This window comes from Euphorbia lathyris, chromosome 8 (assembly GCF_963576675.1).
Source record: "Euphorbia lathyris chromosome 8, ddEupLath1.1, whole genome shotgun sequence".
NCBI classification, from domain to species: Eukaryota; Viridiplantae; Streptophyta; class Magnoliopsida; order Malpighiales; family Euphorbiaceae; genus Euphorbia; species Euphorbia lathyris.
The window spans coordinates 73,778,506-73,796,286 of NC_088917.1; the positions used below are offsets into that span (position 1 = coordinate 73,778,506).

General features: G+C 28.6%; 1 protein-coding gene across 1 annotated transcript; it reads left to right on the top strand.

Moving 5' to 3' along the window:
• The first annotated feature begins 11,552 nt into the window (after nt 1-11,552).
• Nucleotides 11,553-14,239, top strand: LOC136203526 (11S globulin seed storage protein Jug r 4-like). The gene is made up of 4 exons (XM_065994693.1): nt 11,553-11,835; nt 12,237-12,403; nt 12,793-13,179; nt 13,788-14,239. Exons 1-4 carry the CDS (start codon nt 11,556-11,558, stop codon nt 14,094-14,096), a joined length of 1,143 nt encoding a protein of 380 aa, XP_065850765.1. The 5' UTR covers nt 11,553-11,555; the 3' UTR covers nt 14,097-14,239.
• Nucleotides 14,240-17,781: the final 3,542 nt, after the last annotated feature.

Here is a 17,781-nt window from a genome sequence, read left to right on the forward strand (position 1 = left end):
TAACTCCCTCTTCAATCTACATGGTTGCCACTTTGTTAAGTTCTAATTCTACTTTAGTAGATGATGTTAAATCTTCATTTAATTAGTTGGACCCCAACACAATAAAAATGCGCCAATTAGAATAGTACAAATAGTACAAATTTTACCAAAAAAAAAATTAGAATAGTACAAATAAAAAACATGACATTAAAAATACACTAAGGATCGGGCAAAGTATGCCCATGATCCGAAACTTTGGATTTATTTTTTGTGATTCTTAAACTTCAAAAATGGATATGAAAGTCTATAAACTTTTTCCTTTACTAATATAAAAATCCTTTATGAAAGTAAACAATGAGAAAATATCGTTGATGATCTCTAATGAAAACGTCTAAGGATTAAAGTTGTTTAGAACAAAATTTCTCATAGAACCACATTTTTTATTTAAAAAGTACCATTTTCATATTTTTCTATGTAAACAACAACTTTTTCTGTCCTAACCAAAAAACAACTAATGGCTTCAAACTAAATTTCTAAAATTAAATCCATGATTAAGTTTTAATTTTAGGAATAATTCTAAAAATAATATTTGTGTTTTTGTTGATTTGCAAATTAACGCATTTGTTTTTTTATTGCGAAAAGAGGATTAAGATCCACACCCATTTGCAAAGCTAATGATTTTTAGATTTACACTGCCAATTTGATCGTTGATAACTTTAACATAGAAATTTTCAATGATTGATTATATTCTATCAGTTTTTGTCTTTTTCGTTTTGAAATCATTTATGTGTTGTTTGGTTAGTGTCAGAGATTAATACAAGATATATGATTGACTATCAGCTTGAGTTGTTGGTTAAATTGGTTCCATGACATGGTATCAGAGCCTCTAGAACCAAACGGTCGAGGGTTCGAGTCCTAGCAACCTCATTAATTTGTGGAATTAAAACACATGGCGGGATGAGTCTGTGTTGTGCACCCTGCAAGCCCAAGGGACATTTGCGTGTAGGGGTGTGTCAGAGATTAATACAAGATATATGATTGGACCATGTTGGTTATTCCATGACAGTTAGCACCTACGAAGCACCGATATGGGTACCGCGAGGATACAACAAAAGACATTTGCGTGTAGGGGTGTGTCAGAAACGAAGGGATAATGAAGGAAGTCTAAGAAATTTCTAAAAAAAAATTGATATTTATAAAGTTCCAACATATCGACCATAGGAGAAAGAGAGGCTATGCTCGAATAATTCTCTGGTAATATTTATACTCTCCACCAATCAATTCACGATATATGTATGTGTTTTTTTTCCACCAATCATATCAATGCAGTCGTATTCAAAACGATTTTCATTGGTCGTAAGTATTACTCTCTCGATAAGGTTAAGAAACTGAGTACAAATGATTGTATTGGGGATTCCATGCAATCCAAAGCAACATATACGAAAATCTGGGAATTGTAATTATGAATTTGAAATTTATTAGGGCTATTAGCAAGGAGTTTGATGAAATCAAACCAGAATCTTCATTTAAAGGAAGAAAGAATATGAATGAGAACATTGAGTGTTGCAGTTTTTTTGTGTCGTTTACTTGACATTTTGAATGTAAATTTAAGAGTGTTGACATAATAAGAATTAATCTAAGTAGTGTATATTTATTTAAAGCTATTGTGAGTTTTATGTAATTATCGCTAGTTTTTAAGTTATGCGGGTTTTGGTTATTATTTAGAGGGAGAAATAGTATAATTTGAAATTTTAAAAATGTAGTTTATCGAAAATGTGTTTCTAAAAAACTTTAATTATTGGATTTTACATTTTGAAGTTGTTTACTTTTAGATAAATTACACTTATAACCACTGAATTTATCCATTTTAATATTGTGTTTACTGAACTTCAATTCTTAACAGCATAACCACTGAACTTTACACTTTTTAATATTAGTGACTATTTTTTAGTACTCGTGATCACTTTTTAAACCATTGATTTTACAATGTACATGGTTATGAGGTTCGATTGTAATACAATGTAACAAACTAGACCTAAAATATAGTATTGTCTTGATGCATATAAATAAGTTGGTATTTATAAGAATTCTTTAAAATATTTATGTTTACTAGTGATGATGAAACTCCTCCTTCCTATAGAAAACACATAATAATTTAGAAATCTAATTCAATTACAATGTCCCACATAACTTTACGAGACAACTAACAAGTTTGTTGTATAAATAATTAATTATGAGTATACTGAGTTTAATCAATCAATCATAGCTAATTACATTTGCTTACAAGAGAGAGGTTTGAAGTAAAATTAGAGATTTACATTACTTTTTAAAGGTTTTGACTAGTCAAATCTATAATCACTACAAAAAATCCTAATATATGTGACAATAATATAATTGTCATATAAATTATTGTAACAAAATACTTATTATTTGTTACAATAATTTTTTTATTATCACAAAAATACATTTATAACCCAAAAAAAGTTTAATCATCACAAATAGATTCATGATTTTGTAACAACAGTTGTTTACTTGTAACTAAAATTTTACATGACAATTTAAATTCTAACAATAAATATAAAATATGTTACAACATATTTATAATTGTCACAAATATTATCTTATGACAAATTTAAATAAATTGTCGCAAATTATTTATTAATTTTGTGACAATAAATTTTATTTATAACTAAAATATTTTTGTAACAGTTAATAGTTGTAATTAAAAATTTAGAATATGTAACAATATATTTATAGTTGTCATAAAATCTATTTGTACGACAATATAAAATAATTGTCACAAATGATTTATTAATTTCATGACAATATTTCTATTTGTAAACGAAATATTTTTTTTTATTATAATTAATAGTTGTTGTCACAGTGTAGTTATAACTATCAAAAAATTAAATTTTGCAAAATTTTGTTACTTTAAATTTGTGGAACATTAAAATATGTTTATTATGTTTAATAATTATAACTAAAAATTTAAAATATTTAAAAATATTTTACTCTATTTAATATTTTAATTCCAATAATGAGTATACGTAAAAAAAATTATCAAATAAATTTTTAATCAGCCTAGAGTTTTTATTTAATTTTTATCTTTTTGAGTTAACTTTTATCTTTTTATTATCTTAAGCATATTTTTATATAGTGCACATCCATTTTGCCACACACCAACCATCCCTTATTTTTCTCCATTAGAACACCCTCTCTCTCATCTACCTCCCCATTTTCTCGAATTAGTTATAATTTTCGAACATATCAGGACCCAAGCAGCACATTCCCTCGTCTTTCGTGGCGATTTCCTTTCCCGATTCGGGATCACCAGTCGTTCTTGCTAGAGGAGAGCACTTTAGCCGCTAAAGACTTGAAGATTAGAGATTCTATTTTAAGATTTGGAGATGTCTTACCTGCTTCCTCAGTTGTACTCAGAATTGGTCATCGATCAAACCATCCTCACCCACGAAGAGTGCCTCATTGTTATCCGTTTCAGCCAGGATTGATATGAAACCTTCATATAGGTTAATTGTTCATCACTTCTGAATTCTCGTTTGTACTGATAAAAATTTGAGAATCCTGAGTTGAGTTGTCTGCTACTATTCATTTCTTTCAATTTCATTCCATGATTAACTATGATAGTCAATGTTGAACCATGTATTTTTTGCTTTTTATGTGCTTTTTTAGCACTTTTAAAATGGGTTACTGCTGTTGAAGAAAGCACTTGTAACTTTTGTTTCTGGATTGGTGTTTTTTCCTTACATTTGCTTAAGAAGGATATTTCAAGCAAAAATTGTCTATAAAGTAGCCGAATGGGCAAGAGTTATTCAATATATTATTGACAGGCATGGAAATAATATAGAAGATTGTGATCTAAGAGTACTTTCAAGAAGAGTATTTTAAGAAGAATCTGTTGTTTTCTATCGATGTGAAGGGGTGTTGAATCACCTTCATTTTTTTGTTAAGTCAAAGCTTGATATAGAAATAGATTAGGAGTCCTGGAAGAAATTGGTGGTTTCTTTCTGTCATTAGATTTGATCTTGAACATGGTCGCCTCATTCAAGAGTGTTATCCTCCTGGACTTCTAAGAGTTAAAGCTAAGAAGAGTGTATAGCAAAAGAAGAGTGCATAGTAGAAGCTTGGTCTACAGATTGATATTCTTGTGCCTGATGCGGAAAGGTTGTTTTGGTACCAAATATGTCATCAACGTTTTAATTTGTTTTCATTTTGTAGTAATATGTTTTTGTTTTAATTACAAATTTGTAACAAAAAATTATTGTATTATTTCAATTTTAATCAATAAAATATTTACTTATTTTATACACGTATATATTTACCACATTTACAATTAAACTAGCTAATATAAAAAAATAATATATAAATAAAATTCTAATATGTGACAATAAAATTGACACTCATATATATTACTTGTCACTACATTTTAATATTTTGTGATAACAAATAAAAGTTATAACTGATATGTTATTGTTACAATAAAAAATAGTGTTACAGATTTATATATGTGACAATTTTAGTTGTCATAAATATGATTTTTTGTGACAACTAAATAAAGTTGTCACACGATTTTAGTTTTAATTGAAATATAATTTGTGACAACGGATTGTGTTTGTGACAATATTTTTACTTTCTAGTTACAATAAAAATTGTAACTGTTAAAAGTAGTGTCACAACAAACGAATTATCACAAAAAATAATGATTTTTGTGACAATATTTGAATGTCACATTTATCAAAAAGTATTAGCAACGGAGTTTTACGTGACAACTCCCGTGACACCTGCTTATTGTCACATATACTGTTATGTGACAACTTTTTTAGAGTTTGTGATAATACTTGTTGTCATAAACAATTTGATTTCTTGTAGTGAATAGAGTGTTTAAGTAATTTCCCTTTAAAATTTTATATATATATATATATATATATATATATATATATATAACCGGTGAGACAACTGGTTCAAGGTTCAATAGGTTCAACCGGATAAAAAAGTAAATATATATATAAAAAATAAAATGATGTTTCATTGAACATAAAATTAAAAATTTCATACATATAATAAACAATTCTTAAGTTAACATATTAATTAAAAATTAAAAATTCATACAAATAATATAAAAATTCACACATCGGTAACCAATCCTTAATTTAACACATTAATTGAAAATTCACACATCTAAAATCAAACCCATAGTTTAACACAATATTAAAATTAAAATTAAATTAATTAACACCAATTATTAAAGAGGTTGTTCTCTACCTAATTTTTAAATTTTTTCCTTAATTCAATATGTTTTTCAAAAAATGGCAAAAAACCAGGGTCAATCCGGTTCAACACCGGTTCGCGGTTCAACCCCGATTTGATGCGGTTTAATATAGTTGAACCTGTATAGCTAAAACCGGACCGGAAACTTGACTGGTTCGCGGTTCGACCGGCCGGTCCGGTCCGGTTTTCAAAACACTGCTTTTTTAGGAAAGGACACTTTGTTATGTGAGAACACTCAAAACTACGCCGTTTTGAGTATAAAAATTAAATAAAACAAGGAATGCTATTGGTGGGATTTGAACCCAAGCACTTTCATCTCCACCCTACACTACTTACCACCAAGCCAATTACTTTTCATGTACATTATGTCGCGTGCTGCTTAATAAACTATTGTCCTTGTATCTTCTATTGTTTAATATTTGACGCATACACTTATTAATATCGATTAAATGTGCATAATAATAAATTATTAATAGAAAAAAAAAAAGAAATGTGCATAATAATCAAATATTAATAGAAAAATAAATCCAAGAACTTGCTCCAATTTCTTATTTATTTAGTTCTTCTATATTTTTATTTGGGACACTTGCTTTAATTTGTTTATTATACCATTCATTTAATTTCTTTTATTTAAGTGCATCTGATACTAAAAAAAATTCAATACTATATTTTTTAAATAAAAATCCACTTTCTTTAGTTTGTTTATTATACAATTCTTTTATTTATATATTATTAAGTGCATCTGATGCTAAAAAAAATTCAATACTATATTTTTTAAATTAAAATATATTATATATTTTAATAAAATTATATAAATATTTTTAGAACATACGATATATTTAGAATTTATGACATGAAATTTAGAACATATGTTTTAATTTTTAGAACACAAACTAAAAAGTTTAGAACATACGATATATTTTTTAAAACATACGTTAGAACATATATTTGAACTTTTAGAACACGAACTATGAAGTTTAGAACGTACGATATATTTTTTAGAACATACGTTAAATTATATATTTTAATTTTTGGAACACAAACTAAAAAGTTTAGAACATACATTATGTTTTTTAGAACATGCGTTACGTTTTTTCGAACATGAGTTATAAATTATACTATAGAACAAATGCAAAGATGATCGAGATATTTACTGATTTTTTTAAACATTATACTTAATTTTTAGAACACAAATTATAAAGTTTAGAACATATGTAACATTATTTAGAACATTGTCCTTAACATTTTAAAACATAAATTACAAAAAATATAGAGAAATTAAATAAATAAGAAATTGGAGCATGTTTTTGGATTTTTTTTCTATTAATAATTCATTATTATGCACATTTAATCGATATTAATAAGTGCATGTATCAAATAGTAAACAATAAAAGCTACAAGGACAGTGATATATTAAGCAATGCGAGACATAATGCACAAGAAAAGCATAACGTATATTCTAAAGTTTATAGTTTGTGTTCTAAAAATTAAGTATAATGTTCTAAAAAAATAAGTAGATATCTGGATCATTTTTGCATTTGTTCTATAATATAATTAATAACTCATGTTCGAAAAAATATAACGCATGTTCTAAAAAAACAACGTATGTTCTAAAAAATATGTTGTACGTTCTAAACTTCATAGATCGTGTTTTAAAAGTTAAAATATATATTCTAACGTGTGCTTTAAAAAATATATTTTCTTATAGAAATAAAATATTAGGGTAATTAATTTATTAGTCCCTATATTTTGACAAAACACACTGTTTAGTCCCTGTATTTTCAAAAAAACATGGTAAGGTCCCTAACCTTTTTCTCAGTGAACTGTTTAGTCCTTCCGTCTGTTTGTTAGATTTTTTACCGTTTATGACTTCGGAAATGACTAAATTACCCTTTATTATTTACCTTCAAACTTTAGAAGAGGAAATCCAATTTAGAAGAAGAAGCTATTTGTATGGAGAACAAGAAAAAGAACATACCCAATGCTTACGAATTCGAACGATTAAGAAGAAAATCAAGAAGAAGAACACTCAAAGTTGATTTCAGATGCATTAGAGTTTAAAGAAAAGGAAAATAAAGGAAAAGAAGAACGCAAACCCAAATTGACTAACAAAATCTTCGTGAGAGTCTAATGGCAGGGACTAAATAGTTCATCGAGAAAAACGTTAGGGACTAAACAGTTCACTGAGAAAAAGATTAGGGACCTTACCATGTGTTTTTGAAAATACAGGGACTAAACAGTATGTTTTGTCAAAATATAGAGACTAATAAATTAATTACCCAAAATATTAATATGAAATTTTATTAAAATATGTAATATATTTTTATTTAAAAAATATAGTATTGGATTTTTTCTAGCATCATATACACTTAATAATATATATAATAAAAAAAATTGTATAATGAACAAACTAAAGCAAGTGTATTTTTATTTAAAAAAATATAGTGTTGGATTTTTTTTAGCATCAAATGCCCTTAATAATATATAAAATAAAAGAATTGTATAATAAACAAACTAAAGCAAGTGTATTTTTATTTAAAAAATATAATGTTAGATTTTTTTAGCATCAAAGACACTTAGTAATATATAAATGAAAGAAATGTATAATAAACAAAGTAAAGCAAGTTTCCTAGCGGTAAAGGGCGTGCGCATCACTTATTCTATGCTCCAGTCCTAAGTTCGAACCCCTCCATCCTCATTTTATTATTTAATCTTTAATTACAGGTACCAAAACTACGTCGTTTCATCTTGTTCTCACCTAACAAAGTATCATCATCTAAAGGAGGGAGGGCTCTTGTGATAACCCTTTCCTAGGTGAGACCACCCAAAACTACGTAGTTTTGGGTAAGAAAATTTTAAAAAAATGCTATTGCTTACTAGGAGGTTCAAACCTAGGACCTGTTCATCTATACCCCATGTTGTTTACCACTAAGCCAATTATCTTTCTTGTGTATCATATGTCGTGCTGCTTAATATATTATGACCCTTTTAGCTTCCATTGTTTAATATTTGATGCATGCACTTATTAATATCAATTAAATGTGCATAATAATAAATTATTAATAAAAAAATAAATATGCATAATAATGAATTATTAATAGAAAAAAATGCAAAAACATGCTCTAATTTCTTATTTATTTAATTCCTCTATATTTTTGTAATTTATATTTTAAAATGTTAAGGACGATGTTCTAAATATTGTTACATATATTCTAAACTTTATAATTTGTGTTCTAAAAATTAAGTATAATGTTTAAAAAAATAGTAAATATATGGACCATTTTTACATTTGTTCTATAATATAATTTATAACACTCATATTCTAAATAACATAATGTATGTTCTAAAAAACATAACGCATGTTCTAAAGTTTATATTTTGTGTTCCAAAAATTAAGTATAATGTTCTAAAAAAATCAGTAGATATCTCGATCGGTTTTTCATTTGTTCTATAATATAATTTATAACTCATGTTCGAAAAAACATAACACGTGTTCTAAAAAACATAACGTATGTTCTAAAAAATATGTCGTACGTTCTAAACTTCATAGTTCGTGTTTTAAAAGTTAAAATATATGTTCTAACGTTTGTTTTAAAAAATATATAGTTTGTGTTCCAAAAATTAAGTATAATGTTCTAAAAAAATCAGTAGATATTTCGATCGTTTTTTCACTTGTTCTATAATATAATTTATAACTCATGTTCGAAAAAACATAACACATGTTCTAAAAAACATAACGTATGTTCTAAAAAATATGTCGTACGTTCTAACTTTATAGTTCGTGTTTTAAAAGTTAAAATATATGTTATAACGTATGTTTTAAAAAATATATAGTTTGTGTTTTAAAAATTAATAGTATAATGTTCTAAAAAATCAGTAGATATCTGGATCGTTTTTTCATTTGTTCTATAATATAATTTATAACTCATGTTCGAAAAAACATAACACATGTTCTAAAAAACATAACGTATGTTCTAAAAAATATGTCGTACGTTCTAAACTTCATAGTTCGTTTTTTAAAAGTTAAAATATATGTCCTAACGTATGTTTAAAAAAATATATTTTCCTATGTAACATAAATTACAAAAATATAAAGGAATTAAATAAATAAGAAATTAGAGCATGTTCTTGGATTTTTTTTTATTAATAATTCATTATTATGCACATTTCTCTTTTTTTCTATTAATAATTCATTATTATGCACATTTCCTTTTTTCTATTAATAATTCATTATTATGCATATTTAATCGATATTAATAAGTGCATGCGTCAAATATTAAACAAAAAAAAAACAATAGAAGCTAAAAGGGAGATGGTATATTAATCAGCGCGCGAAATAATATAAAAAAAGAGTAATTGGCTTAGTGGTAAACAACATGGAGTGTAGATGAACAGGTCTTAGGTTCGAAACCCTTAGTAAGTAGCAGCATTTTTTCTTAATTTTCCTACTCAAAACTACGTAGTTTTGGGTGGTTCTCACCTAAGGTGAGTTCTCACTTAGGGGAGGGTTCTCACTTGATCCCTTCCCTATATATATATATATATATATATATTAGCACTTACACTTGAATTCAAAATTCTTAATTTAAGCTATTTGAGACTTTTTTAACTGGCCAATCTTAATTGTTTAATTATCAAAACTGATAGAGTCCTATATCATCTATATCCAAATGCGTATCTAGTTATTAAAAAAAAATAAGGTACAAAAATGCTCATAATTTTTATGGTCAGGAGCAATTTTACCCCTAACATATAAAATAGTGAAATTTTATCTCTAATGTTATAAAGTTGGGTGGATTTGAGAAATAATTCATCGAACTGTCTCCTCAGTCATAAATATTGTTATCTACACTTCACATGTGAATTATTTTTATCAATCATTAGTAACAGATCATTAATATATGATTAGACGTGAATTTAAAAAAAATAAAAAATATATTGTCTATTGTACGAGTTGGACAAAAAAATTAAAATATTTTACTGAATTTATAAATATTGATCTCCAATTTTATTATTGAATCACAAAAAATATGATTTTTTTAAAAAACGAACTGATATGCAATTAGTGTAGAATAAGGAACAAAATATCTGTGTTTTATAATAATGTTTGAAATTGACCCAACTTGTCAATATTAGGAATAAAATTGCTTTTGACTACCAACGTTATGGGTAAAATTGTTAGAAGTAAAATTACTCCTAACTGTAAATGTTAGAGTTTTATACCTTATAAAAAACGTAAATATTCTTATGGAAAGAATTTATAAACACTGAAGTATAGTATTGTCTTGATAATGAAATATTATGGAAAGAATTTATAAACACTGAATTTATAAACATTATGATAAAGAATTTATTAAGTTGCTATTTATAAGAATTCTTTTAAATCTTATGGTTTACTAATGATAATGAAACTTTTCCTTCATATTCAAAACACATAATAATTTAGAAGTCTCATTCAATTACAATGTCCCACCTAGCTTTATTACAGGGTATTTGTTTCCGCCTCCTGTTGCCTTTTCATACCTAAAAAGTAGCATTTTACAAAAGCATGAATCCGTGTTTTTCCAACAGCAAACGGCAGTTAAACCAATAGGCTCCTAAGGGTGTTTGTTTTAACTTTTCGAGATGAGCGTTTAGCGTTTTACTCCAAACCACATTAAAATATAGCTTTTGGTTAGAGTTATACAACAACAACATTTAGTATTTTTTTTGGAAACAGAAACTTTTTAGAGCTTTTCACAAAAAAATAATAAAAATGAGCTTTTCGTGAAAAAAAAAATTATTTGATATTGACAAAACAAAAATATCGAAAAAAAAATAGTTTCACAAAACACATTTCTTCTTTAATGCTTTTTTCTATTTCTATAATATTATTGTCGAAACAATAAAGTTTTAATTCGTTCAATAAATAATTATTTTTAATTTTTAGATTGGGTTTGGGTTTAATATTTTGTTAACACGGACCCAAAAAGGAAACTACACTACACAATACGAATACGATAATTACCAGGTTTAAGATTCATACGGGTACCAAATGACCCCTAAAAGTATATAGTATTGTGATGTGTATAAATATGTTGCTATTTATACGAATTGTTTTAAACATTATGGTTTACTAATAATCATGAAACTCTTCCATCCTATTGAAAACAAATAATAATTTAGAAAGTCTCATTTAATTACAATATCCCACATACTTAATTATGATTTAATTATAGCTCTATGAAATGTTGTATAAATACTTAATTATGAGTATACTTGTTTAATTATCAGTTCTAAGATCCAAAACGATGGCAAATTATGTTTCTTCTCTCGGTCTTCTTCTCCTCCTCCTCCTCCTTAGCCGCGTAGCTATTAGTTCTAATACTAATTGCCAAGTGATCCCTCGTCTTTTTGCGAGGGAACCTAGTACGAATACTCCTACAGCAGCTGGTTCTATCGAAATCTGGGATCCAAACACCGACTACTTTCAATGTGTTGGTGTACAGGTTATTCGGTACACCCTTCAACCCAATCGCCGATCGTTCCCATTTTACCTCAATACTGATCTACTGTATTACATCATTCAAGGTTATTAAATTAATATATCAAATTAGGTTTAACATTTTTGGAAAAATCTGAGTTTAGGCTGAACAAACATTGAGTCGCCAAGTTCGATTATTCAAGACTAAATTCGTATTATTTTACAAACATTTAAGCTAAAATAGTGTTATTTTATAAATTGGGTTTAAAAACATTGTTTAGTTTCAATATTTGAAATACTACATTATAAAGGTTTTATTAAATTTTATTTTATTCAATAGTGTAGACCCTCCGTTATTTAAATTACAAATTTGTGATTTACTCATTGTGAGTAAACTATATTAATGTGTAAAATCCAATATACTTGGACAAGTCAAATTTAAATACCAAATTTAGTATTTAATAAATGTCCCTTACTTGTCATAAATATTGTATTTTTGGATATACAGGCAATACGACATTTGGTCTGATAATTTCCGAATGCTCTGAAGAATTAGATCGTGAGAAAAATGAGTGTCACCAGATTCTTCGTGTTCATAGTGGTGACGTGCTTTTTTTCGCGCTGAAGAAACCTTTTGGTTCAATAATGATGGAAATGAGAGTTTTATTGTCATTGGTATCTCTCGCATCTCCAACACTGACCCCTTCCGAGTAAGAAACAATAATAATTTACAAATTATAAGATAAATATTCTAAAGAACACATATATAAACAAAGATTCTCATCGTTTTAGAATAACTTTATATTTTTATATTTTGTTTTTGAATTATTTTATCTATTAAAAATGTTTATTTTAATTGGTCATAGGGTTAGTTTATACATTGTGAAATACTGGAAAAAAATACATATAAAATCTGATATATATTTAAAAAATCTTATAAGTTACGAACAAAAATTATTACATCTAAATATATGATATTCCTTAAAAGTAGAAAAGGTTGACTTAATTTTTTTTTTCTTTCGAGTTCAATACATTTACCTTTTTGTCTATTTAATGTGTTACAGAGGTTCCCTCTAGGAGGTCTCACAAATATCTTAGCCGGATTTTCTTCAAAGTTTATCACTAAAGCTTTCAACGTTACTCATGAGTTGGCTAGGAAACTTCAAAGGCAGATTGACCTTAGGGGTAGCACCGAATATATGACTAGTGGTGGATTTCATTTATCCAGTTCAACAACTACCCCATCATCTCCAAAACAAGAGCGAAAAGGTCCCTACAATGTCAATGATGAGTCTTTATGTGACATTAACACGAGGATAGCAAAAATCTCTGATCCTTCAAGGGCAGATCTTTTCATCCCAGGAGTTGGGCAATTGACAACCATCGATGTCCACCAACTCCCTATTCTTGAGTCAAGCCAACTCAGTGTTACCTACACCCTTCTTCTAAAGGTGAGAAAAATTCTATTATGGTTTTGGACCTAACTATTCATGGACTATTTTTGGCGTATTTGAGGACATAGTGTAGGAGGAAGTGAAAAAAACAAAATCTAAGGATTCACGTTTTAAAATTATTATTCTTTTATTTTAGTACGATTAACTATCAATAAAATATAATTACATAAATTAAGTCTCTATTTATTAAAAACGTTAACGGTAAACATCAAAATTTAGTATGTTTGAAATTACATTTTTAACAGTTTAAAAATAATATTTCATATTTATGATGCAACTTTAGCAAAACTGTACAATTTTATTTCAAAAAATATGAAATTTCAAGCGTGGATAAACTGAGTCACATACTTCTACCAAGAAGTAAATTTTGTCATACTTTTAACAAATGGAGTTTCAAGGATTTGAACCTTCGACCACTTGGTCTAAGAGGTTCTAACTATGTTAATAAAGAGCTTATAAAAAAAATTAAAATACCAGGGATTCATGATGTCTTTTCCTTTAATTATTAGAGTTGAATTGACTATAAAATTATATATGATAATTTGGAGGATGTTATGAGATTACCCCATTGGGAAAATGGCTATAGCGCAATTTACGTGGTGAAGGGTAAAGGTCATATTCAAGTAGTGGATGACAATGGAAAGAATGTGTTCGATGGCATTGTAAAGGAAGGACAACTGCTCCTAGTGCCGCATAGCTTTTTGATGGCGGAACAAGCAAAGAGTAAGATAGTCGAATACATTACCTTCAAGACCAACGGTAACCCAATTACCTCTGAGCTTACTGGTCGAAACTCAGTCATTAATTGCTTGCCATTGGAGGTTCTTACAAATGCATTTGAAATTAACAAGGAAGAGGCTAAGAAGGTGAAGTTAGGAAGGAATGAGACATCCTTAGTTAAAATCATACCATAATATATCTGAAGATGAAGGCGCCTCACCTTTTTCTAGAAATTATGAATAATATGGCAAATGATAGAGACTAATGTCGAGTGTTTTTACTTCTTGTTGTAATAAATAAAAATTCTTAATATGAATTATATTTTTGCAAAGAGAAAGGCACGTAACCTTTTGCTTAACATAGGTTTTGTCTTTCTGTGTTATATTTTCTTACATTATATTTTCTATAAACTTTCAAAGGAAAATTATAAAATTGGGCCAAATGAAAGACTCGTTACATATGCCCTTAATACACGTTATTGCTCATGTATTATCACGGATAAACAGATATGCCCTTATATCAAATAAACTCATAAAACTATCCGTGAATTTTCCACAAACCTCCAATTATACCCTAATCTAACAGACATGCTTATTTCGCATAAACAGTGTTAAATATCATTTCCATTTTTATGTCCTCTTTTGAACCTAAACAAGTAATACTTAATTCCTTGTATGATTCCTATTAAAGAAATGAACGAGATTTCGCCTCTGCTAATGCTCCTCATCTTCTTCTGCATTTCATATTGGCAGCCACCGTAGCCTCGTCGTCCCATCGCCGTCTTCCTCCGTCATCATCATGGCATCAGCAAAAACACTCCAAGAAGCAGGAATAAAAGACATTAATACTTGAAGCAACTCCTGCAATTGGTGGGAAGCTGATGAAAACAAAATTGCTCACAATCCTTTGTTAGAAATTGCTCATAAACTCAAACTCAAAGCTTCCCTCAGCAACTTCGACACATCTATAAACAAGAGTAATTCTTTAATTAATTAAAATTTCAACAACTCTTCTGCATGTTGCTTCTTCAATTTTTCCATCAGATACCTCATTTTTTCTTAATTAATTACATTAATAACTAACCAACCACATACTATAGAGGTGGTTTGTATCCAAAGAAGGAGGTCGAAAAAGTAGATGAAGTTGCTACTAGAATGTACAAAAGCTAATTAACTGATTAATCAATTTCATGTAAATTAGGATAAAAAGATCACCGATCGCGTAAGTGGGGGAAGAGGGAGAAAGGGGCGGTGGAAAATGAGAGCTTCCCGTCATGAGAAGAGTTAACCGGAATGATGTCCAACGCGGTTTATGATTGCTTATGAGATTTGGGGAGAAAAAGAAGAGAGTGAAATGTGACTTTTACTATTGCTTCAAATACGGGGTAAAAAAATTTCCAATTTGGGGTTATGTTTTACAATTAGATAAGTTCGAGGGGTAAGTTGTTACAATTGAAAGTTGAGGGGGGCAGTTGCAACATTTGGACAAGTTCAAGGGGTTATTTGTGTATTAGGCCTAAAAAAATGATTTTTGAGAGATAGATAGGTTGCTAATAAAGGAAGTGATAAGGAGGTTGAAGAAGCTAAAGAGCAGATGATGAAAAGATCTAAAAATAGACCAAATGCGGTTTATACTAAATAAGCAGGTCTGTTAGATTAGGGTATAATTGCAGGTTTGTGAAAAATTTAGGGATAGTTTTGTGGGTTTATTTGATGTAAGGGCATATCTGTTTATCTGTGACAATACAGAGGCAAATATGTGTATTAACCCTATATAGTTATTATTGAGCGATTTTCGTAAGTGCACGGTTTCGCTTATAGTAATAAAAAGATATCGAACCTACAGGGAACGCTTTTTAACGAAAACTTATATTAATGCGGTTTAAATATGTCTTAAGGTTTATTTAATAGATAATCGTTTATTGAATTTTGGGTTTGAGATTGATTAAATAAGAATTAGATTAGAATGTATGAAAAATGTTAGAAATCAATTCTGTTTTGAGTATGAATTACAAAACAGAAAGGATTAGTGTTTAAAATAAGATAATAATTGTATTCGTTTGCATTAAGCAAAGAAAACAACTTTAAACTTTATAAAAATTATAAATGTGTAATAACGTAACTGGTTCAATTAAAAGGCTTTGGACTGCAGACAATCCTCCTACGGTCGGGCAAGATTGCTACCTTAACCAAATTAATACTTATTTTCGATAAGCCGACTTAACAATCATATCGTCCTTAAGAATGAATTTGCCTAAGTGTTCAACAAAGTTCCCTTGTAAAGATATTGAATTTAACTACGTTTTAATGAAAACACCAGAACTCACTTCGGATCCTTTACCAAAGTGTTACATAAAATTATATTGAATTGCATGAACTTTATTAGATGAAGTGTGAATTTGATACAAGTTTATAGAGAATAAAAAGCATGGAAGCATTCAAAACGACATTGGAGTTCCGGGTCGTCAATCCTTTCCTCAAACCTTGTTAGAGTTTGTCAGGCTCCGGGGTCGAATCCGCTACTTAATCTTCTTGCTGAATAGAGATGGTATTTCTACTACCAAAATGTAAACTAGTCTTCGAACAGATCTTAATCTAAATCTAATTGCTATTGTGTTTGTAATTAATTTAAGAACAACTTGTGTACGGCAAGATTGCTTTTATAGAAATGAAATCTAATCTCTGACTCATTTCTGAGTCAGAGTTTCTGTATAACTTCTGCACTAATCTTAATTAATCTAACTCTCTTTCATAACTCTAAAATCAACTCTCCATTTATACATGTTCAAGAGTTGTGTTGAAAGGTCGTGTCCGCTGCGAAGAGACATTTCTATCCATCCGAACGGACGCGTTTCTTGGATTTAAAACATGTGTAATTGATGCTGGAAAGATTTCTGATGTTACCGAGATCATGGAATCCCTGCCGAGATGAGGGGAGTAAAATTTTATCTTCGAAACGAAGGGAAAAGTTGCTGGATTTCAGCGTGTCGCGACCGAGATTTGGGAATCTCGGTCGCGACCCATAATCTCTACCGAGATTCTGGAATCTCTACCGAGATTCCAGAATCTCTGCCGAGATTCTGGATATTCTTCTCGGTTCTGACTCCGTTCCCGTCTTCCTTGTATCAGTGTGTTGATTTTCTTCGTCTTTTGTTCGTAACTTAGTGTTTTTCCTTCGTTTTTGACCTCTTTTCGTTCCTATTTGGATTTTACCAAATATTTAGGTACCTTGCATGAAAGAAACATATTCGGACGTAAAAGTTATAAACAGCACAATTTCATAACAAAACCGATGTAAATATTAATGATATTTTAGGTATATTTTGGGCTTAACAGTTATATGTATAAATATAAATATAAATATAAATAAATATATTTTTATATATTTAATTGATTTCGGTCGGTTTTGGTTAACCGCAGTTTTTACAAAAGGAAAACCGTAACCATAACCATTAATCACTATTTTTAAAATTAAAAACCGTACGTTAATCCATTGATTTCGATTAACTGTATTTTCGGTTTGGTTTCTTAATTTTTCGGTTTTTCGGATTTTTATGTGCACCCCTAGTTACAGTCTGAGGAACAGGTATAGGGTGATAGTAAAGGGTAAAGGGCTCATGCCATTATGTGAACTAACGTGGCTCAGTAATATCCTACTTGAGATTAGATTAAGCACCGAAAGTGAAATGCATTTTGTACAAAATAAGGTGATTAATATCTTAAGCAATTTTTTATGATTAATTTAGAACTGTGTTAGTAACAAAATAAATATTTATCAATTAAGATGGACTTGAGTGGTTAATAGCCTCAAATCGCTTAAGCTAAATCTCAAGTTCGAGTACTAGCATAAGCAGAAAGCTTTAATTGGGAGAGCATCCAC

Excerpts from the sequence above, each read along its gene's own strand:
- LOC136203526 (XM_065994693.1), top strand. The coding sequence starts at position 11,556 with ATGGCAAATTATGTTTCTTCTCTCGGTCTTCTTCTCCTCCTCCTCCTC. Across the intron at positions 12,404-12,792 it reads TGAGAGTTTTATTGTCATTG|AGGTTCCCTCTAGGAGGTCT; the intron begins GTATCTCTCGCA and ends AATGTGTTACAG. Across the intron at positions 13,180-13,787 it reads CCTACACCCTTCTTCTAAAG|GGTAAAGGTCATATTCAAGT; the intron begins GTGAGAAAAATT and ends TACGTGGTGAAG.